Raw genomic sequence first — 23,373 nt, 5'->3', positions numbered from 1 at the left:
AGGTAAACATTTATTTGGGACCTAAATGAAATTTTGAAAAACGCTCATTTTTCCTAAATTCAAATAAAACATCGGAAAAACTCCGAAATAAAATCTTATTTGATTTTATTATTAAATCCTCAATATTTCTTTATTTTGGGAAAGTCATTTTATTCCCTCTCTCCTATTTTTGTACTAGAAATAATTGACGATAAAATCAATAAAATCGAATGACCCTATTCTCAAAATTTGAGAAAACTCAAATATGAAAATAACGAAACCCCCAACTCTCTCCGTGGGTCCTTGAGTTGCTTAGAATTTCTAGGATCAACCAAAATGCAAAATAAAATATGATATGCATAATGATCTAATGTATAACATTCCAAATTGAAAATTTGGGATGTTACAGGTGGTCAAAAAATTGGCATGTTTGACGAAAGTTTGGACACACACCCCTCACAAACCGGAGCAACTCACTAGAAGGCTCGTGGTTCCGAGAGGGAACAATGCATGTTTGATGACGAACGGGAGATAGCTTCCTCTTACGGCCTTCAAATTTTTTCTATGTTTAACGTGCACTACTACAACTGTAATGTGAAATTTAGGAAAATTCTAGGGGTAATTTTACCTTTTAAAGACATTTAAGTGATTTTCTAGCCATTTAACGATCGTAATTCAAATTTGAACTACATGTACATGCAACGGCTAACCATAACGGTTTGAAAATCATATTTGTGTACTTGTGTGTGAGTTAATTCCATGTGTAGTACATTAGAAGGAATTTTCAAACATATTGGTCTCACGACATGGACCCATGCATATGTATGCATGGAGTGCCATGGCATTTTAATTCCAAAAAATTAGAAAATGATCAGAAACACATGAAACCTTGCTTGATGTAATGTCATGCCACCAAGCTGAGCTGGTAAAAAAATTTGCATGTGTGACGAAAGTTAGGACACACACCCTCGCAAAAACGGAGCAACTCACTAGAAGGCTCCTGGTTCCGAGAGGGAAGAATGCATGTTTGATGACGAACGGGAGATAGCTTCCTCTTACAGCCTTCAAATTTTTTTCTACATTTAACGTGCACTACTACAACTGTAATGTGAAAATTAGGATAACTCTAGGGGTCATTTGACCTGTTAAAGACATTTAAGTGATTTTTTAGCCATTTAATGATCATAATTCAAATTTGAACTACATCTACATGCAACGCCTAACCATAACAGTTTGAAAAATCATATTTGTGTACTTGTGTGCGAGTTAACTCCATGTGCAGTAAATTATAAGGAATTTTCAAACATATTTGTTTCACGACATGGACACATGCATATGTATGCATAGAGTGCCATGGCATTTTAATTTCAGAAAAATTAAAAAAAATTAGAAACACATGAAACCTTAGTTGATGTAATGTCATGACACCAAGGTGATGTGGTAAAAAATTTGGCATGTTTGACAAAAGTTTGGACACACACCCCTCACAAAACCGGAGCAACTCACTAGAAGGCTCCTGGTTCCGAGAGGGAAGAATGCATGCTTGATGAAGAACGGGAGATAGCTTCCTCTTACGGCATTCAAATTTTTTCTACATTTAATGTGCACTACTACAACTGTAATGTGAAAATTAGGAAAACTCTAGGGGTCATTTGACCTTTCGAAGACATTTAAGTGATTTTCTAGCCATTTGATGACCATAATTCAAATTTGAACTACATCTACATGCAACGCCTAACCATAACGGTTTGAAAAATCATATTTGTGTACTTGTGTGTGTGTTAATCCCATGTGCAGTAAATTCGAAGGAATTTTCAAACATATTGGTCTCTCGACATGGACACATGAATACGTATGCATGGAGTGCCATGGAATTTTATTTCCAAAAAATGAAAAAATGATCAGAAACACATGAAACCTTGCTTGATGTAATGTCATGCCACCAAGATGATGTGGTAAAAAAATTGGCATGTGTGATGAAAGTTTGGACACACACCCCTCACAAAGCGGAGCAACTCACTAGAAGGCTCGTGGTTCCGAGAGGGAACAATGCATGTTTGATGACGAACGGGAGATAGCTTCCTCTTACGGCCTTCAAATTTTTACTATGTTTAACGTGCACTACTACAACTGTAATGTGAAAATTAGGAAAATTCTAGGGGTCATTTGACCTTTTAAAGACATTTAAGTGATTTTCTAGCCATTTAATGCCCGTAATTCAAATTTGAACTACATCTACATGCAACGGCTAACCATAGCAGTTTGAAAAATTATATTTGTGTACTTGTGTGCGAGTTAATTCCATGTGCAGTAAATTAGAAGGAATTTTCAAACATATTGGTCTCACGACATGGACACATGCAGATGTATGCATGGAGTGTCATGGCATTTTAATTCCAGAAAATTAAAAAATGATCTAAAAACATGAAACCTTGCTTGATGTAATGTCATGCCACCAAGATGACGTGGTAAAAAAATTGGCATGTGTGACAAATGTTAGGACACACACCCCTCACAAACCGGAGCAACTCACTAGAAGGCTCGTGGTTCCGAGAGGAAACAATGCATGTTTGATGACGAACGGGAGATAGCTTCCTCTTATGGCCTTCAATTTTTTTTCTACATTTAACGTGCACTACTACAACTGTAATATGAAAATTCAGAAAACTCTAGGGGTCATTTGACCTTTTAAAGACAGTTAAGTGATTTTCTAGCCATTTAATGACCATAATTCAAATTTTGAACTACATCTACATGCAACGCCTAACCATAACGGTTTGAAAAATCATATTTGTGTACTTGCGTGCGAGTTAATTCCATATGCAGTAAATTACAACAAATTTTCAAACATATTTGTCTCACGACATGGATACATGCATATGTATGCATGGAGTGCCATGGCATTTTAATTTCAAAAAAATTAAAAAATCAGAAACACATGAAACCTTAGTTGATGTAATGTCATGACACCATGGTGATGTGGTAAAAATTTGGCATGTTCGACGAAAGTTTGGACACACACTCCTCACAAAACCGCAGCAACTCACTAGAAGGCTCCTGGTTCCAAGAGGGAACAATGCATGTTTGATGACGAACGGGAGATAGCTTCCTCTTACGGCCTTCAAATTTTTTCTACGTTTAACATGCACTACTACAACTATAATATGAAAATTAGGAAAACTCTAGGGGTCATTTGACCTTTTAAAGATATTTAAGTGATTTTCTAGCCATTTAATGACTATAATTCAAATTTGAACTACATCTACATGCAACGCCTAACCATAACGGTTTGAAAAATCATATTTGTGTACTTGTGTGCGAGTTAATTTCATGTGCAGTAAATTAGATGGAATTTTCGAATATATTGGTCTCACGACATGGACACATGCATATGTATGCATGGAGTGCCATGGCATTTTAATTCCACAAAATTAAAGAATGATCAGAAACACATGAAACCTTGCTCGATGTAATGTCATGCCACCGAGATAATATGGTAAAAAAATTGGCATGTTTGATGAAAGTTTGGACACACCCCTCACAAACCGGAGCAACTCACTAGAAGGTCGTGGTTTTGAGAGTGAACAATGCATGTTTGATGACGAATGGGAGATAGCTTCCTCTTACGGCCTTCAAGTTGTTTCTACATTTAACGTGCACTATTACAACTAAAATGTGAAAATTAGGAAAATTCTAGGGGTCATTTGACCTTTTAAAGACATTTAAGTGATTTTCTAGCCATTTAATGACCGTAATTCAAATTTGAACTACATCTACATGCAACGGCTAACCATAACAGTTTGAAAAATCATTTTTGTGTACTTGTGTGCGAGTTAATTCCATGTGCAATAAAATAGAAGGAATTTTCAAACATATTGGTCTCACGGCATGGGCACATGCATGGAGTGCCATGGCATTTTAGTTCCAAAAAATAAAAAAATGTTCAGTAAAACATGAAACCTTGCTTCATGTAATGTCATGCCACCAAGATGATGTGGTAAAAAAAGGCCTATTTGACGAAAGTTTGGACACACACCCCTCACAAACTGGAGCAACTCACTAGAAGGTTCGTGGTTCCGAGAGGGAACAATGCATATTTGATGACGAACGGGAGATAGCTTCCTCTTACGGCCTTCCATTTTTTTTCTACGTTTAACATGCACTAATACAACTGTCATGTGAAAAATTGGAAAATTTTAGGGGTCATTTGACCTTTTAAATACATTTAAGTAACTTTCTAGCCATTTAATGACCGTAATTCAAATTTGAACTACGTCTACATGCAACGGATAACCATAACGGTTTGAAAAATCATATTTTTGTGTACTTGTGTGCGAGTTAGAAAATCATCAGACGATGTAAATATCTAGTGTTCAAAAAAGAAAATGTAAAGATCTGGCAATACAACCGGCCCCCACACGATTGGCAGTCTATCTTGCGGCTCGGGGTTTGGTAGCTGAGTGGCGGGGATAATTAATTAGACACGGTTCTGTATTGGAAACCGTCAGCTATTATGTTCACACATGGATTATGCTGCGAGAATCGTGTGTAATTCAAACTACAGTACTCGTAAATTTCGGCGACCAGCGTGTGTACTGTTCCCGTTGATCTAGATTCCGGCCGCCAATAAATACTACCTTGCTCACGTCGTCCCGCCTGCATTCTCATCTACATCCTCCCCTCAGTCGCCCTCTCTCTCTCTCATATCTCTGCCATGGCGCCACCGGTCTGCCCACACGCCGATGAGGAGTCGCCGATCCCCGAGGACGCTCGCTCGAATAGCAGCGACGAGGAACCCTACGCGTCGCCGGACGAGGTTGCGCCGGACCCCCCAACTTTGGATTGGTTTTGGGGGCAGTACAATCTTTGTCTGTGGAAGTCGCTGTTGTCGGCTGAGAAAGCTAGGCAAGTGGCGTTCAAGAAGGAGATGGCGGAGGAGGAAGCTAGGTACCAGACGGCCTTTGAAGCCCCTGATGCCGCGTGGAAAAAGGAGGCGGCGGAACTTTGGGGGCGGGCGCATCGTCATGCGGAGGAGGTGTACGAAGACGGGTACATCGCGATGAAGGTCTTAGGCGTTGGGTGCCTCGTCGCTACGTAGAGGTGGGCCTATAAGCTCCAACGTGCCACTGACGGGGAGCTCCGGTGGGCGCCCAACGAAATGGCAAGATCGTTCGCGCATGTCCGCCAACAAGAGGCAGATCGGTACGTCAAGCGCTGCGAGGCGGAGGAAGCGGAGTACTGCCTCCGCACTAGGAAGACACCACGCACTAGGGAGCTGCTGGCGAGGGGCTGCCGGAATACTGGCCTAGGAGGGATTATTAGTTTTATTATTGTTCGTTTTCAATTTTATGCATTGTACCTAGTAGTTAAGTATCATCACGTATATGTGATGATATTATATATATATATATATATATATATATATATATATATATATATATATATATTCTTTAATGAGCTAATGAACAATTAATATATATATATATATATTATGAATTCCATTTTCTATCTGTTTTCTACTAATTTGAATCTAGTTATTATCATCCACATATACAGAATGGAAAGCGTATATACACACATTAAAACAGAACATATAAGAACGGAAAACAGAGTACACACATTGAAAACAGAGGAATAAACAGAGCAATACTATGATTAATGTGAATACATAGCTATCCACGTCGAAAAGACTCAATAAAATAAAACGCGTCCATGAGACCATGACCAGCAGCCCTTGCTTACGGTAGCTCTTGGCTCTGCCTGAACTCATACAGGCATTCGTCCAAGCGATCAACACGCTCGCGGTACATATGGAGCGTGATCTCGAGCTCCAAGTTGGCTATTTTATCAGAGATCACCAGCTCAAGGATGCGACGGCCATGTTCCTCTACTGCGCCCAGGTGGACACCTGGGCCAAGGAGGCGGTCGAGCCTACGGACCAGCGCATTGGCATCCAGCGGGCCACGGACAAGGCGAACGACGCGACCCATGCAAACAATGTGGCAGGCGTCTGGTGCAAGTACGGCGCGGCCAACCTCTGGTGCAAGTACGGCGCTGAGGGCCTCTGCCCACTCCTGGCGAGGAATGGGATACTAACGGGATGTGTACCCAGCCGCGACGCCGTGTCGACAGCAGGCAATCTTCGATGGATCTGGTCTTACTGTGCGGCGCGGCGTGCCTCTCACTCTGCAGCGAGCCGCAACCTATCGGTGCGGACGCGCCTAGCTTGCTTTGTGGCGCGCCATCGATCATTTTGTGCGGCGAGCTGCAGCCTGTTGGTGCTGACATGCCAATCTTGATCCGCGGCGCTCAAGCGCCATGCGCCAAAGGTCTGCTCAACCCTGGCGATGATGCGCATCACGTCGTCGTCCATCGCGTTGCCGGGGAGCTCCTCAGCCTCGACGGGCTGTGGCGCCTGCTCGTTTTCCTTGTCGACGAGGTTGATGGTAGAGGTGGCGCTTTTGTGGGTTGGCATGCTTGGAAAAGGTGGATGTGCTACAGGCTGCGCTTGTCGCCTCCGTGCATCACGCGTCGCCTAGGTTTATGCGAAATATCGCTGGGTGGCGGGAAATGGTGGCATGTTCATAAAACACCATCAATTAATAGAAACTTAGCATAGAAGGAACATCGAGCTGGCACAAGAAATAGATGATGATCAGATGAACATGAACCACACTAGGGAACCCGTCGGTGATAAATTCATCAATCGCAAACAGTTGAATACTAGCAAGCATTTGCCCACAACACACACAACTTATTCCATCACAAACAGGTCGGATGAATCAACTATATGCCACGTATCACATATTGTCAAAAAGTAATGCGGTAGACCTTCTTTAACATGTGTTAAAAAACAAGGACCTCGAGTCCAATGGCCAATAGATGTTGTGTAGACAGAGCATATCACGTACGTCTTATTAAAAGCAATCGTCCGTATTATTATCGATCTTCGCACACATTTCTAATTCCAGACCTGTTTGCCACGTATCACACACATCTTGATATATTGAACCGTTTCCATTCTCTTGTCTCAACACAAACAGTTCATTCGAGTGAACTGCATGCCGTATATTGCACACACCTTGATCTGGCTGACCGTTTCTTTTGTGTTGCCTAATCACAAATAGTTCATCCGAGTGAACCGTATATTGTATGTCGCACACACCTTCATCTGGCTGCCCGTTTCTTTTGTTCCTCCTCATCGCAAACAATTAATTGAACTGAAATGTATGCCCTGCATCGCACACTCAACTAAAATCTAAACCCTGTTGATGCATCCTCCATCGTAAACATTTTGCACCTTTTTTGACGGTTTTTTACACCACCGTTTATGATTATTGCATCGCACCCAGTTTCATCGATGGGTCTCTGATCGTAGTGTCGCGTTAGCAGCATCCTGCAGTAGTGTGTTACAGCTTGCACGGACGAACCAGCCTCCAAGGAATTTGTCTGGTTGTTTTCCCAGTTAACAACGCCATTGTGTTCAAGATAGTTGCTTGACACAGGGATGTCCATGTCAACTTGCTCACTTAACCTTGAGTTCCGCCCAGTTACCATGAATGTCTCATTCTGCAAATTTTGTTGGTTAAAAACAACAATAAGAAATTCTTATCCAACATACATGTTTTTCGCAAAAATGATTGGTCTTTTTATCATAATTATTTTCAGATAAGCTTGTTCCAACACTTATTTATTTTCCTCGTGTTTTTGCATTTTTTCAGTTTGTGATCATACCTCAGGACCAACGAGATATCGATCTGTGTGTGGTGAACCAAAAAAAGCAGCCTGCACAAGACAAAAGAAAGTTAAGCCAACTATCCTAAAACAAGTACTTTTTTATATGGATAACAAAATATTTTTTCTCGTAGTTCAAACCTCAGAGTCAGTGGCAAGTAGCATTTGTGTGTATGACATGTTCATGCCGAAGCCTTGACTCAACACCAATGCCTGCATTTTTTGTTTTTCTTGGTTCAAATTTTCAGTTAGATACAGTTCATATCAACTAAATACTGCGAAGAAACAATAACTTACTTACATCTTGTTTCTGCTGGGCAAAAGGGACATCATGTTGTCCAGTCACCGGAATTGATTTTTTACTCCCAATAGCCAGAGGATTTGATGATGTTCCAAACTCATGGACTTGATAGGCGAATGAGTAAGGTGGAATCACCTGCAGAAAATTAGCTCCATTGCTTTGCAACTAAAAAAGGCTTGGGTCAAAAACCATTCCTAGGTATTGAGAGCGCACATGCTGCAATCAAAACATACACGTAAGTTTATCTACATTTGTGTCCTGAGTCATATTTTTAAAGCCGAATCATACTCGAGTCCCAATGTAGTCGCCTGCATATATATCTTCATTTGGTGCAGATGCAATGTTACAATGAATCAAAACTTCTTTTGGAATAGATATTCAAAAAGTTTATGCTTGTGTTCTGTATGTGAAGATTCAAAGTTGTAGCTGCTTCTTTTTTCCGCCTAAAGATTTTTATCAAATGTAGGAGTGAACCACCACATGACACACACTATTTTACCTTAAAACATGCAAACCACAATTATATGCTCCTATTTTTTCTTATCAGTTATATGAACATTTTTTGGATTTCCTGTCAACATGCAGAACACACTGTGATTGAATTTAGTTTAAAAGTTCTTTCTCTCTTTTTTACTTGAGAATAGAGTGTTTCATTTACAAAATCATCATTTTTTCTCAATCCCTAACAAGTTAAGTTTGTTTGTCAATTACTCCAGTCAGCAGATTGTATGGATGGAACTATGAATGTGATTGCTTATGGCCATTTTCTCATTATGCATTCCCCCACTCTGAATATAATAATCATTCTCAACCATGTAAAATTCAGTCATTTTGCAGACTTTATTGCGTGATCAGTCTACGACTCTACATTAAATTTTCCGACACTACAATACACTGACATGTACTCCCTCCATTCCTAAATATAAGTCTTTGGAGTGATTTCACTATGGACCACATACAGAGCAAAATGAGTGAATCTATAGTTAAAATGCATCTATATACATCTGTATGTGGTTCATAATGAAATCACTACAAAGACTTATATTTAGGAACGGAGGGAGTACTTATTTATTGGCACACCACCAAAATTTTGTCCGTCTTATCATATACATATGGGCTTCTTAGCTTTGTTTTTTTGATCCAAAGATCAAGACAACAAATCTCTGAACTGACGACAACCTACTGCTATGTGTTTTTTCTATAGACCAGCATATGTTTGTTTCTCCCATCAAAAGATGGAAAAGAGAGAGGTTAAAGATGAGTTGGATTCAAGCAGAATTTAATATCTAGCATAACAAAGCATCTACAAGGTTACCCAGAGGATCTACAAGGAGGGGGCAAAATATGAACTCACCCTGGTAAAAGCCGCCAATGCCCGTCATGATTTCTTCTGCAACTGCCTTCTTTCTCCTATTAGAAGTAGAAGGTGCTCTGGTGCAATCCTTACCGACAGAAAAAGATTACAGTCTTGTTGTTCATCCATGACGGTTGTGTGTGGGGGAAGTAGGTGGGTGGTTTTGGGGTCGATTTGGAGGGTGGAGGACGAAGGGAAGAGGAGGGTGGGATGGGGTGGCCAGCTGTAAAGTACACAGAAAAGCTGCATAAACCCTGTCTGGGTGTTAATTTCCCAGCCACCCAAACTTCTTTTGCAAGCAAGCTAAGTGCTTTTTCGAACAAACAAAGTCCATGCCTATTTTCCTGGAAACCGAACAAAAAGGCAAAAAAAAATCCCAACAAACAAGGCCCAGGAGGTGGGGGTAGTTGGGCTAGGTGAGGTGGGGTGATGAGGGACAAAACAATATAGGACGACACCTACAAACAAGTGTCTACGTGGGTGGGTGCGGGGATCAGAAGCAAACAGGCCATGGGGGTAGTTTTTAGAGGGTGGCGGGACATTATATGTGAGGTATTATCTCACATCTAGATGTGACATGGCAGACCCTTATTATTAGGTAAAAATAATGATATATATTCATTAAAACCATGATTAATACTCCCCCCGGTCCTTTTTACTTCGCATATAAGATTTGACTGAAGTCAAGCCTCATAAAGTTTGACCAACTTTATAGAAAAAAGTGCCAACATTCACAATCTGAAATCAATACCATTAGATGTGTCATGACTTAAAGTTTCATATTATATAACTTTAGCATGGCAGATGTTAATATATTTTTATATAAATATGGTCAAACTTTGTGAAGTTTGACTTCAAAGAATTCTAATATGCAGAGTAAAAAGGACCGGAGGGAGTACTATCTTAATATCTGGATTTTACTTAGAGAGCTGTCTCAAAATTCTTGTCTTAAATTTGTCTAATCTAGATACAAATGTATCTAATACTAAAACATGACTTACATCCGTATTTAGACAAATTTAAGACAATAATTTTGGGCCGGAGGGAGTACTTGTACTTCCTATATACAGAGTAAATGCGAACCAACCTGTGGTTGGATAGTTAGAGGGACTGTGGTATCCCCAGCTCACCAGGGTTCAAATCCTGGTTCTCATAGAGGTAGGGTGTGCGTGCGTGCATTCATAGGGGTGCGTGTATGCGCGTGTATATGAGCTCTTGTGTCTGTACTGATGTTCAGAAAAAAAATACACAGAGTAAATTCTTTCTTTTTAGCTGCGGAGTAAATTCTTTAGGAAGACGGAGAAAGTATCTAACGTTGGATATCACGAGTAATGCCGAACACAAGTAGGAAAGCAGGAGGGAAAAGCGCGAGCCGGCGTACCGGTACCGTCGATTATTAGGTAATACTAGTAAGCGTGCACGTGCAACACACATATCCTAATAAAGTACAGTAAAAACATGAACTTTCACCTATGTTTTTACCAGAACATTTAAATGCGTGTCACGCCCAATGATTTGAATGCAATAATTTATTTTAGATTAAGTCATAAGTCTTGTTTGATCGGTGAAAGACTTCCATTGTTGAAATGTTGTGATCCCAAAATTCCAAAAAACAAAATGAAAAAACCCGTGCATGTAACACACGACCAATACACATGTCTTCACATAAAATTAACAATGACATAGTTTCAAGTATACTTAAAAGTACTTAAAAATAACAACTAATGAACATTATCTAGTAATCATTATTTGATGATGATCCTCTCTGGAAGGTCCATCTTTTGATTCGATCTATGATGCTTCGTTCTAAGACCGGGATATTGTTTAAAACTTCATTCTCTTCATACTTCAAAATATGAACCAAAAAACGCTTCCTCAGTTCAAAATCATCCTACATATGCATTATATAACATTGTTATTAAAAACATGTGTATCATGTGTAGAAATGAGCATGATGTCAATACTTACCTTGGGTACTGGAAAATATAGCGTCCCATCGTGCCATGAGTGCATTAAATTGAAAACCAAATAACCAGACAGGGGACTACATGTATGAAATGTTACATGCAAGTTGAATGAATCAAGTAAGATTATGATGTATTGACAAGATTCGTACCTGTATGAGTTTGTGGGAACAGCTGGAACTTTGCATCCCCATTTCAAAATGTTGTCCTTGAAGGCAGGGTTTGCAGCTTGGAGTGCAAGGTTTAGATCGTTGGCCATAGTTTCAAGTATATGCTTTCCAAAAGTGGGTATTGAAAGCGGGTCCAAAATAGATATAACTTTTTTATGTTGGTCCAAGACAAACAATAAAAATAACCCAAGAATATCACGAGGCAATAAAATCTACAATGATACATGCATTTAGAAATACATCAATAATTATCATTCATTAAGCACAAAAAAACAATAAATTTAAATTTAAATCTTACCGTATCACATTCTGAGATATGATACTCATTACTGTCAGGCCAGCTATCAAACAATTGTGCCAACATAGCAATGTCCATACCGTCACGATGACTTGGGACTCGTGCATAGTGGGACATGGACTACAATATTGTAAGAAAATATTAGTAGAACGAGGCAGAATGTAAAATGTGATTAAAATAACTTACACAGAATCGTAGATCCATATAGTGTACTGGGACATCTCTAGCAAGCTGGACGTCGTGGCACGCTAGTATCCTCACAGCCATGTTAAAACAATCAGCATCCATGTACTCATCATTTTTCAATATGTTCTTTAATTGTCTCAAGTTTAAACTAATAGGGTAAGGCTGAGAGCTTTTCACCCATTCGCTCCTGTGAAATGGGAATTCTGTCATTATACAAGAGTAATAGTTTATTACAAACAAAAATGAACTGCAAAAATGTGTCTTACTCTAGCATCGGGACATCATCAACCATGCTGATGAACAAGCAAAGTTCATCTATTAAATCGTCATTTGTTGGAGTGACAGACGGCGAAAGGATAAAAGATTGCGAGATGAGCTCAACTTGTGACGATGAGCCTGATGCGTTAGGTTTGCTAGGAGGTCTTTCAACAATCATACAATCAGAAGGATCCGTGTTGGTTTCATCATCATCCAAGTCTCGGTTTCTTATATCGTCATCATTAAATTCCGAGTTGACTAAAATGACAGCTAATTTTGTTCTAAAAAAATCTGTCATGTGAACCTAAAGTGAAGTAGTAATAAGACTTAGTTTCTAAATAATGGTACAACATGAAATACTTAATATCATGATACGATGCAAAATATACATGTTCGGGAGTGTCGGACAAACTATCTCCTGTGAAGTACTCCATGTAATTTAACATCTAGAGACCACAAGATGACCTTGACGATAAAGAAATTTTGTTATGATTAATATCAAAAATATTTAATAAAAAATAGTATCATAAACTGATGATGACTGAACCATATTGTCAATTGGGACACGCTCGATAAAAAAAGAATTGAACAACATTTGCCGCGAATATAACAAATTAATAATGAACATCATACATGTATGTAAATCAGAGGTCCGGTTTTCTTGCGGTCCAAAATTATGCGCTGGAAATTGGGTGGTGTCATCGGGGGTCTGAACATACGGCATCCAACGATTCCAACCAGTCTCCCCACGTGGGAAAAACAGTGGATATGACAATGGGTCATAGCAGCCATAGTACGCTCTAATATAGAGGGGTCGGTCTCCTTTTTTGGCATGTACGACAACACTCCTGTCAAAACAATTTTGTGGGTCGCTCCCTTCAACCCATATCGCTGCCACTTCAGAAGTCGTTGGGGCATTGTACCTACGTTGATCCAACTTGATATCTGTGTTCAGTGAGATCTTGTACTCATCTAGATTCGGAACAGACCCAAGGCTCTTGAAAGCCTGTGCATAAGGGTTTTGCTCTAGTATTCCCAGATTTTCCGTATGAGATCTATATCTAGATCTGGAGACCTCTTAGTCCTGTGCACCAAGTTATGATCTGTATCATAAATATAGAGCTGCAAATGCCTAGGGCCATTATCAGTCGGCACCAGCTCATCAAGAGCGTGGTACAACCCCCCACATGCACGAAAGGTATATACGCCGGTTCCTGCTGCAGTGCTTACTCGACGATCAAGGGTGACCCCAAGACTTGTGAATGAGAAGTGAGAGTTGGAATACCGTATATTGTCTCGAAAATGTTTAGCATCATCATCACCTTGACTTGTGAACAACCGTTTCAACTCGTTCGGGACCTCGGGACTAAATAAACCTACTTTCCCCTTTCTGCAACAAAATGCAGGTCCCTCATATTGAAACTACAATGCTCCACAGTGGAGGCAGTCCCTAACTTTTCTAAGGACGTGGTGATTTTTGGGAAGTTTAATGTAAACCCTATCATGAGGATCATTTGTGGGTGTTCCATCAGTGTGACATCATTCAACTCGGTAGGATTCAAAGTCAACATCTGGAACGGAATATGAATATTAATTAATATATTGCCACGCCACGAAAAGACAGTATTATATTATATATGGAAACTCATGATAGCAACAAGGTACCTTGGTGGGCTAACATCCTAGCTTCTTCATCAGGCTCAACATATTCAGTTTCAAACATGTGGTTTTCACCTCCCAAGCAGTCTATAGTAGACAAATTTTAGTTTGTAATAATTATAAGATCTCCTAAACTAAACATAGGACCGTAGGTGCACTAATGTGTACCATCCATATTTGTTGTGTTGTCATCGGGCTCCAGTATTCCATATGCATCATCGGCATGGTCGTTGCCTGACAGCATATGTTGCAAAATGGGCAAGTATCAGCGATTAATTCAAGGTATGAACCAATATGTAGTCAATTAAAGCACCATTATAATTGTCGACGGGATGGTGCCCACATGACGACGCAGTGAGTATGTTGTCTCGCCTCATCCTTCTTCCAATGTTTTGTATCAGGTATGTATCATTTGTGTGTAGCCAATCACAATCTTCATCAGCTACAGAAACATTGAGTGAATCTCAGTTAGGAAATCAAAGATAAGATATACAGTGTATCATGTAGCTGGCATCACCTGTATCAGATTGGTTTTGTTCTCCAGTTGTAAGCACTACTGTAGATTTGGCTGCACGACGTTTGTCATGTAGGCTTTGCAATATCTCTTCTTTATGTTGCTCATACCGCGCATTTTCCCTCTGCCTCTTCAGTGCTTGTTTTGCTTCTGTATAGTCAGTGTGAATTAGGTTCAAGACAACATGAGCAACACACGTTTATACTATGTACTATGTATGTGTGAATTATGTATGATAGTTAATATGAGCCAGAAATGATTACCATATGAACTGCTGCATCTGTAGGATTGAAGTGGCGGTCGTAACACAGTCAGTTGGGAGGACTCAATGGCAGAGTTGATAGTATTAACATTTTCATTGTTAGAGACGACAACATCTGGTGTTGTTAGTGAACATGGACCATGAAGTGGAGTCTGATCACTCATTACCACATCAATAGTTATGCCTGCATCAAAATTGCATTACCAAAGTCAGTTGCTGACACACAAAAGCCGCATGTCGCCTGGATGTAGGAGAACACATGACCTTCCACAACTCGTGTGTGTCGTTGCTGGGTGATAGCAGACTGTGCATTGGGAATCCCCACAGTGTCAGAACCTGTCCAAAGTGACTTTTAATTAACATGAATTTAGATGTCATTAATGAAATGTATGATAAAGAGCAGAGAAAATTGAGTAACCAGGCGACATGGCCACGGGTGGCTTAGATGGAGTGTTCGTTCCATTTGAAATAGCGGGCATAGCTTTCTTACGATCCCTTGCCTCCTTTCTTTTTTTCAATATTGCATCCCTGTTTAGTGCATACCTCTCCCTTTCCCTCTGTCTCTTTAGTTCTTTTGGATCTGTTTTTTGACCTGCGAGGCAATGACATAGTCGGTACTTACATGATCTTAGTTGCTAAGAGTAGGTGATATCTGTATTTACCTGAACTGTCGTTGTTCGTCAGGTCCTGAAAGGGAGTACGTACCCCACTACGCTGAGATCCGGACATATTGTCTTCTCAATGGCTTCTGTTGTGAAACACTTACTGAACCGTGCCTCAACTCAGTTTGCTATGCAAATCATTATGTACTGTAAGTATCAAATTATAGGTTGTCAGATTAAAAGAGCAATTCCCTTTGTCTTATGTCTGACCAAAAGACGCGCAAATTCAATTGATCTAACCTGTGCACTCGCAGGTCCGTTAGATGTTTTGGAGATGTTGCTCGCCACCGTGGTGATGACACCGGAGGTAAGGCAGCGCGCCGGGTCGAGGACATCGCAGACACCGGGGGAGAGGGCGGCGTGGTGACGACGACGTACTAAGGAGAGTTAGGGCTGCAAGGCGGGTCGAGGATGTCGCGGAGACCAGGGGCGAGGGTCGTCTGGCGAGGGCGGCGTGGTGGGGCGGAGTGAGGACGACGGGGCGGAGCGAGGACGGCGAGGCGGCGTGCCGACGCGAGGTTCATGGCGTGGTGGTGGCGTTGATCCCGGAAATTCTGTTTATTCGCTGGAAGGAGGTGTTATCGTGGGGATGTGTAGGAGTCTGGACGTGGGAGTCTGCTGGCAGAACATTTGCTTACAACCGTCGATCTGGTTGTAGTATGGTTGATGAAACGTGGACAGTTGGATGGTAGTAAGTGGGTCTGATCGGACGTCTGGGGTTATCCTGTGTGCACTTTCTCGTGTGGATGTAGGGGAAATCACCTTTGGTCTTTTAACAGTAGTATAGATAGAAGTATAGTATAGATATAGAAAAAAAAAGAGTCCCCCATCCTCACGAAGCCACAACCTTGACACTACACGTCCACATATCCCGACCGTGGAAATCAAACACAAACGGTCGGATTAAAACTTGGGTTCGGTATAAGTTTCTGCAAAAGCCTCACGAGCCCCTCCCCGTCTCCCCGAAATCCGGCGCCGCGCTGTCTTTTCGTCTACCCTCGCATCTCCGATCCAGCGAAATCCGGTGGGCGGTCTCCCCATTCTGACGGGGCTCTGATCCATTGGTGTGATTCGGCGGCTGCTGGATCGGTCGGCGCCACAGGGAGCTGCGGATTCAGCTCCGGGTAGCCAGATTTGACTGCGTAGAACGAGACCTGGGAGGCGCGCCCATCGCCAGAGGTGCTCGCCGCGGACGGCACATGCGCGTGACTCTCACGCCCAAGGACGAGGATTGGCTGGTCGTGCTGATGACGAGGGAGCGCCCGCGGTCGGCGGTGGTCGCGCCTGGGGGGGACGTCTTCACCGCCGGTGGCGGCGGGGAGACGTCCGATGGGGACTCCTCAGAGTCGCTGGAAGAAATTAGTGCCGCCGACTTTAAGGAGTCGTCCAGTGGCACCGCTGCTCCGTCGGCGTCGTCGCAGAGATCTAGGGTTTGGATGGGGTACACCATGTCCCGGAGTTATGCACCGGCGTTCCACAGCTTTGCTTGGGCGCAAGCTGTGCAGAACAAGCCTCTCGTTCCGCGGCCTGCTGCCGACGAGGACGAGGTAGAGCACCTCGTCGACACCTCGGACGAGGAGAAGGAAGAGGGCGAGATTGAGGAGGGGGAGGCCGTACAGTCCACTTCCCCTCCAATTAAGCAGCCTGAGACCATCGACTTGGACTCTGATGCGCAGGACAAGTCAGAGTCAGTGGACATGGAGCAGACCCGTTTGGCCGTTGAGGCGGCTGATGAGCTGGATTTTGACCAGCGCGTGGGGAGTATACTGGAGGAGCTTGAGAGGCTTTCCATTGAGGAAGCTGAGAAGTATGTACTCATGTTTCATGGCTAGGATAATGTTTGATTCAGTTTCTGAGAGATATAAGTTACTAATGTTGTGTTGTAGGTCATTTGAGGCTTCGTGTGCCCGCCTGCGGTCTTGCTTTGAGAGCCTTAAGCCGCTGTTCCCAGAGAGCGGTAGCCCGATGCCTATGCTTGATGCTCTTGTGCAACAGGCTTTTGTTGGAATCGACACCATCACCACTGTAAGGCTGACTGCTGGATTGTTTCCTTTCCAAACTGGCAAACCATAGTGCTCACATCGTTTTCATTGTTGTAGGTAGCTAATTCATATGCGATGCCGAAGAGGGAGCAGAACAAGAACATGCTGTTGAAGTAAATATAAGTCATCTTTTGCTAATCATTTAGTATTGATTAAAACTGACTTGTTATCTTATAACCAATTGGTCCCTTTTCAATTGCTAGGCTGCTGTTTCACATAAAGAACAGATATTCAGACATGCTGGCACTCAACCAGCGAGATGAGGTTTGCATTTTTTGTAGCTCGTGGGGCTTCATGAGCGAGTAGGTTGTGCTCGAATGCTAACTTTCTGTTTCTTTTCTGTGGACAGCTCGATAGTCGTGTGAGACAGTTAGTTTTTGTAGATGGAGAAGACAATGCCGGTTCCAATTGTAGCACCAAAACAGTGAATGTGGTTGTTCCATCTGGACAGGTTCCATCAGATAGACTGCCAGTCGAGTCAGGAGCAGCAAATCCACCTAGGGGCTCTAGTTTCCCCAGCTGGGAGATACCGGCGAATAATAGAATTGTTAGCCCCTTGTTGGACCTTCATGCAGATTATGACGAGAACAGCTTACCCTCACCCACCCGAGTTAGTGCCCCACCTTTTCCTGTGCCAAAGCCCATTGGGTTTGGAGTATTTCCAATGGCACCTGACAGATATTTTTCGGCGGAAAGAATTGATCCTTCGAAAATTTTTCTTTATCCATGTGTGAATGATGCGCTAAAGGATGTTTCCTCGTACCGACAGAAGTATGGCCCGACATCTACCTTTGCAAGTGATGATCTTCCAAGCCCAACCCCATCTGATGATGGGGATAAATCTGGAGACAAAGAAGGTGATATATTTGGTGAAGTTTCAAGCTTTTCAGCTTCTAATAAGTCTGCTCCGCCAAGTGGGAATCTGATGCCTGCTTCCCGACCTAGTGCAGTTATCAGCAGCAATGACAGTTTTGCAGGTGGTCCTCCAGGTTATGCTAAACAAATTGAACAGTCTGTTTCAGGACCCAGCCATGCTCTTAAGCCTTCAGCTAAAAGTAGAGATCCAAGGCTCAGGTTTTTGAACCGTGATTCTGGTGGTACTGCAGATGCAAATATACATGTAAATTTGGCAGAGCCAAATGCTTCCAAAGATGGGACCTTGGGGGGTGTTGTATCAGATAATAGCCGGAAGCACAAGGCAACTGGCCAACCTCTCATGGATGAAACCGTGTTAAAAAGAGCTAGGGAGAGTACTGGGAGTCCCAGAGACATTCTGGTACCACCTGGTAGAGATGGAAGTAACATCAGCTCCTATTCAGGTGACAGGGTTCAATCAAATAAGCATACAGGGCTTGAAACTAAGACAGCCAGGAATCCTAGTATTAGGACCAGTAGTCAACTTATTAGCAATGTAAGTAGTATCCCAGACAGTACTGGAACTCTCCAAGCCTCCCAACCTAATTCAGTTCCACAGACCAGTGCAGCTCCTATTGTTTCATTGCCTGCAGTGTTAAAGGACATTGCTGTGAACCCGACTGTGCTCATGCATTGGATTCAAATGGAACATCAGAAGAGGTCCGCATCAGAGCCTCAGCCTGCTTCAGGTATCATCTCTAGTGGCATGATCAATAATGTCACTGCTGGGATGGTTATACCACCTGGCAATGCTCTGAAGACCGCAGAAGTTGCACACATTCCTTCTTATAGGCCACAAGCAACATCGCAAACAGCCTCTGTGGTAAAGCCCTGATGAATGTCACTATCATATTATTTTATAGTGACTTAGATTTGTTTGGTGACATATTTTTAGGCATATTAAGTGAAGATTATTTTTTAAATCACAATGCTCATGCTGAGGTTGTAGTAACTTGTAGGTTATGCGGTGTCAATATTTTTACATGAACTTTTTTCTTTTCTTTTAGTGCCAATTCCTGGCTTTACTGTAAGTACTGACCATATGTTTTGCTGTAGAATTCACAAAATGACCCTGGAGTAATACGTATGAAGGCGCGTGATCCCCGTCGTGTCCTCCACAATAACACATCACAGAAGAACGATACTCTGAACTCTGATCAAGCCAAAAGCAATGGTATCGCCCTGCCGGCCTTCCAGGACAGCAAAGACAATTTGATTAACCGTCAACAACTGGCAGAGCAACTTCAGACTACTGTGTTGCCATCTCAACCAGTCTCATTATCCAGCATTGCTCGACAGTCCACCATGAGCGCGAGTAAGGTCGATCCTGTCTCTAATTCACAGTTAGCTGCTTCATCACTCATTGCTCCTCAAGAAAGTTTAGTCAGCGTAAATAGGGCAGATCCAAGAGTAGCTGCTGGACAGAATGATTCCAATAATGCTGCCCCTGCTACAACACTTGGTACCAGGCCACCAGCTAACCAGTGGGGTGATCTTGATGATCTCCTTAACGGTTATGATGACCAGCAGAAGGCTCTCATACAGAAGGAAAGGGCAAGACGGATCATGGAACAGCACACGATGTTTTCATCGAGGAAACTTTGTTTAGTGCTTGATTTGGATCACACTCTCCTCAATTCTGCGAAGGTATTAGACTTTGTAGCCTAAGACTTAAATTGTTTCACTATTCGTCAAGTGCACTAATATTGTATGCACTTATAATTCAGTTTATAGAAGTGGATCCTATTCATGAAGAGATTTTGCGGAAGAAAGAGGAACAAGACTGGGAAAGGTCAGAGCGGCATCTGTTCCGATTCCATCATATGCAAATGTGGACTAAACTAAGACCAGGAATATGGAATTTTCTCGAGAAGGTTTGTTGTCTTTAGGTTTCTCAATCACTGCTCATGGACGCATTTTCCACTTCGTGTTGAAGGTTGATGTATTTGGTGCTTTATGCTGTAGGCGAGCAAGCTTTACGAGTTACATCTGTACACGATGGGGAACAAGCTGTATGCTACTGAGATGGCTAAGGTTCTTGATCCTAGTGGAACCCTGTTTGCAGGGAGAGTAATCTCAAGGGGTGGTGATGGTATCTCAAGAGGTGGTGACGGTGATACATTTGACAGCGATGACCGTGTACCAAAAAGTAAAGATCTTGATGGGGTATTGGGGATGGAATCTGCAGTAGTGATCATCGATGACTCTGTGAGAGTCTGGCCCCACAACAAAAACAATATGATTGTTGTAGAGAGGCATGTATCTCTGTCAAATATTTACTCTGATGTGAGTTAATAGCAAGTGCATCTTACTAAGTCCTTTTCAAACAATTATCTGCAGATACACCTATTTCCCTTGCAGCAGACGGCAATTTGGCCTTCCTGGACCATCACTTCTTGAAATTGATCGTGATGAAAGGCCTGAGGATGGCACTCTTGCTTCTTCGTTGGCGGTAATGATGGATCCATCCCTCAAGTAAACTCCTGAGAACTGAAATACACAGTTGATTATACTGACAAACTTGTCACATTCTTGAAATAGGTTATTGGGCGCATTCATCAAAACTTCTTTTCTCATCCCAACCTCAATGATGCTGATGTGCGCAGCATACTATCATCTGAGCAGCGGAGGATCCTTGCCGGCTGCCGTATTGTCTTTAGCCGGATTTTCCCTGTTGGAGAGGCTAACCCCCACTTGCATCCTCTCTGGCAGACTGCAGAGCAGTTCGGTGCAGTGTGCACGAACCAGATTGACGATCGGGTTACTCATGTTGTCGCCAACTCACTAGGAACCGACAAGGTGAATTGGGCACTACAAACAGGCAGATTCGTCGTTCATCCAGGATGGTGAGGAATTTATCACTGAAGAACTTCAACCCATTTTCTTATTTAATAATACCAGCTCCAGAAATAACCCATCATTTAACTAAGACTCTTACCTTGTTTGCTATCAACAGGGTAGAAGCTTCAGCACTTCTATACCGGCGTGCCAATGAACACGATTTTGCAGTAAAATAACCATTCCTGAGTCCAAATTCCTCATCCAAGAGGAATCCTCTTGGGACACAGTCTGGGTCATGAAAACCGAACAACACAAGTAAAAACTGGACCAGACTAAGAAAACCATGGGCCCATAAGAAAACCACATGCCATAACAGGTAATGAAAAATGATTTATGCAAAGCCTGAATTGGTAGAGGTCGGGCCAAAATAATTTTTGGGTTGGTGAGTATTGCTTGTGAAGGGGTTCAGATGGATCATGGAAAAAAGAATGCTAAAGTGAAAAATAGATCATCCAAGACTACCACCCTCCCTTGTAATAAACATGTGAAAATGTACTATGTTTGTGGTGCCCTCACCTCGTGCAAAGACTGCCTGCCGCAGAAATGGGTTAATGGCAGCTAGTGGTCATAAAGTAGCCAGAGAAGCAACCATTGGGGATGAACGAGGCATTAAAGTCCACGGACCCCTTTGTAGCTGTTGCCGTGTGGTGTGGCTCCAGGTGTCGATGGCTGGATTCCTTGGCGTGCCAAAGGGAAATGCAGGGTTTGATATCATGACGTGCCTGTAGCATTTGCGTTGTTCAGTTGGGCAACATTTTGTGTGAACACGTGATAGCAGATAACAATGCGAGAGAGGTGATCAGTTGGTTAATGAACTTGTTTGAAGATTATATTAACTTTTGAAACTACAAGGGCTTGTGGGGAGGTAATGATGGAAATTAACCTGCATGGGCTTTTTGACATACTCCCTTGGTCCTCAAATAAGTGGAAATATAGAAATATTAAGACATATTATGAAGTGGAGTAGACAATGCATTAAGAAGGTGCAAGTCATAATCTCTCCTTTTTAATTTTCAATGAGCTAAGTGCATGTAGAAAGTACAAAGATTATTGGTCTTGATTTTCGTGTGATAAGAAAGAAACAAAATTTGAATGCTAAACGCCCACTTAGAGGGTGCTTGGATACGTTTTAGTCCCATGACTAAAAGTAATGGGACTAAAACTTGCTAGCCTCATCCATGCTTGGATTCAAATACTAAAGAGACTAAAATCAAGTTATTGAGCATTTATTATCCTCCAAATCCTTCAATCCGGAATTCGCATGTGTTAAATGAGAGGAATTAAACGAGGAGAGAGGGCTAATACATATTTTAGTTGGTTTCCTATAACTAAAAATTTTTAGCCTCAAGACTAGTCCTAGCCTCTCTTTAGTCAGGGGTGCTTGAAACTTTAGCCTCTAAAAGAGACTATTTTTAGTCAGATTAAAAATAGTACCTTGGATCCAAGCATCCTCTTATTTGAGGACGGAGGGAGTAACTTCTAAATTGTGGGTGATTGTTCATTAAAAACTTTTCCTTTCTTTTTCAACTTCGAAAATACAAATGTGAACACAAATACTTTGGTCCCTATCTACCTCATTTGGTTTTGGGGAATCCTACCTAATCAATCTCAACATAGTGTTCCCATATCATCGAAGTTGTTACTCCCTCCGTACATGGTATTCGGCACATTATGAAAACTAGATGCTTTAACTCCCCACCTTGTTCCTTGTTTCTTGTCATGAAAAAAGGAATCAGCTAGGTGGGGTGTGTATTCCTTCAACAAATTGAGACTACCTAGCACGACATGCTGTGTCAGTTCTCTGTATGCAATGGTAGGGATTAGAAAAGACAAGTTCTCTTGTTTTCCCAAGAGCAAGTAGCATTTGTCCAACCTATGCATCAGAATGCTTTACTATGTAACATGTATGTAACATGTATTAGTACATTCTAAATGAGTTTAAATCACATTGCATTTAATTGTAACATCTTGATGCCTGTCCATGCCATCATGGTGACATGTGACATGCCGCGCGCAGATGGCGCACTGCGAGACCTGACTAGATCATTGCATGCTGTCACCCTAAATCCGGAGATCGTGCTCTCGTGTTCGCCCCAAAGTTCTACCGGAGAATCACGACGAAAACGTGTGCCAACCCCTATGTATAGGTTCATGGGTGGAACCTGCAAGTTGATCACCAAAACATACATCAAGTGAATCACGTGATATCCCATTGTCACCACAGATATCCACGG

At 42.1% G+C, this 23,373-nt stretch overlaps 1 protein-coding gene across 1 annotated transcript; it reads left to right on the top strand.

Annotated features, from left to right (window-relative positions):
• Positions 1 to 16,275: 16,275 nt before the first annotated feature.
• Positions 16,276 to 23,103, top strand: LOC119285709 (RNA polymerase II C-terminal domain phosphatase-like 3). Its single transcript, XM_037565035.1, has 11 exons — positions 16,276 to 17,148; positions 17,228 to 17,366; positions 17,441 to 17,496; positions 17,587 to 17,647; positions 17,733 to 19,121; positions 19,355 to 19,945; positions 20,026 to 20,172; positions 20,264 to 20,553; positions 20,639 to 20,750; positions 20,840 to 21,144; positions 21,255 to 23,103. Exons 1-11 carry the CDS (start codon positions 16,541 to 16,543, stop codon positions 21,313 to 21,315), a joined length of 3,759 nt encoding a protein of 1,252 aa, XP_037420932.1. The 5' UTR covers positions 16,276 to 16,540; the 3' UTR covers positions 21,316 to 23,103.
• The last annotated feature ends 270 nt before the right edge of the window (positions 23,104 to 23,373 follow it).

This window comes from Triticum dicoccoides, chromosome 4A (genome assembly GCF_002162155.2).
Source record: "Triticum dicoccoides isolate Atlit2015 ecotype Zavitan chromosome 4A, WEW_v2.0, whole genome shotgun sequence".
Lineage (NCBI taxonomy): Eukaryota > Viridiplantae > Streptophyta > Magnoliopsida > Poales > Poaceae > Triticum > Triticum dicoccoides.
Note: the sequence above shows the minus strand (reverse complement) of the source record. Positions and strands in the feature narration are given on the sequence as shown.

Excerpts from the sequence above, each read along its gene's own strand:
- LOC119285709 (XM_037565035.1), top strand. The coding sequence starts at position 16,541 with ATGCGCGTGACTCTCACGCCCAAGGACGAGGATTGGCTGGTCGTGCTG. Across the intron at positions 17,497-17,586 it reads AACAAGAACATGCTGTTGAA|GCTGCTGTTTCACATAAAGA; the intron begins GTAAATATAAGT and ends TTCAATTGCTAG. Across the intron at positions 20,173-20,263 it reads TATGGAATTTTCTCGAGAAG|GCGAGCAAGCTTTACGAGTT; the intron begins GTTTGTTGTCTT and ends TTTATGCTGTAG.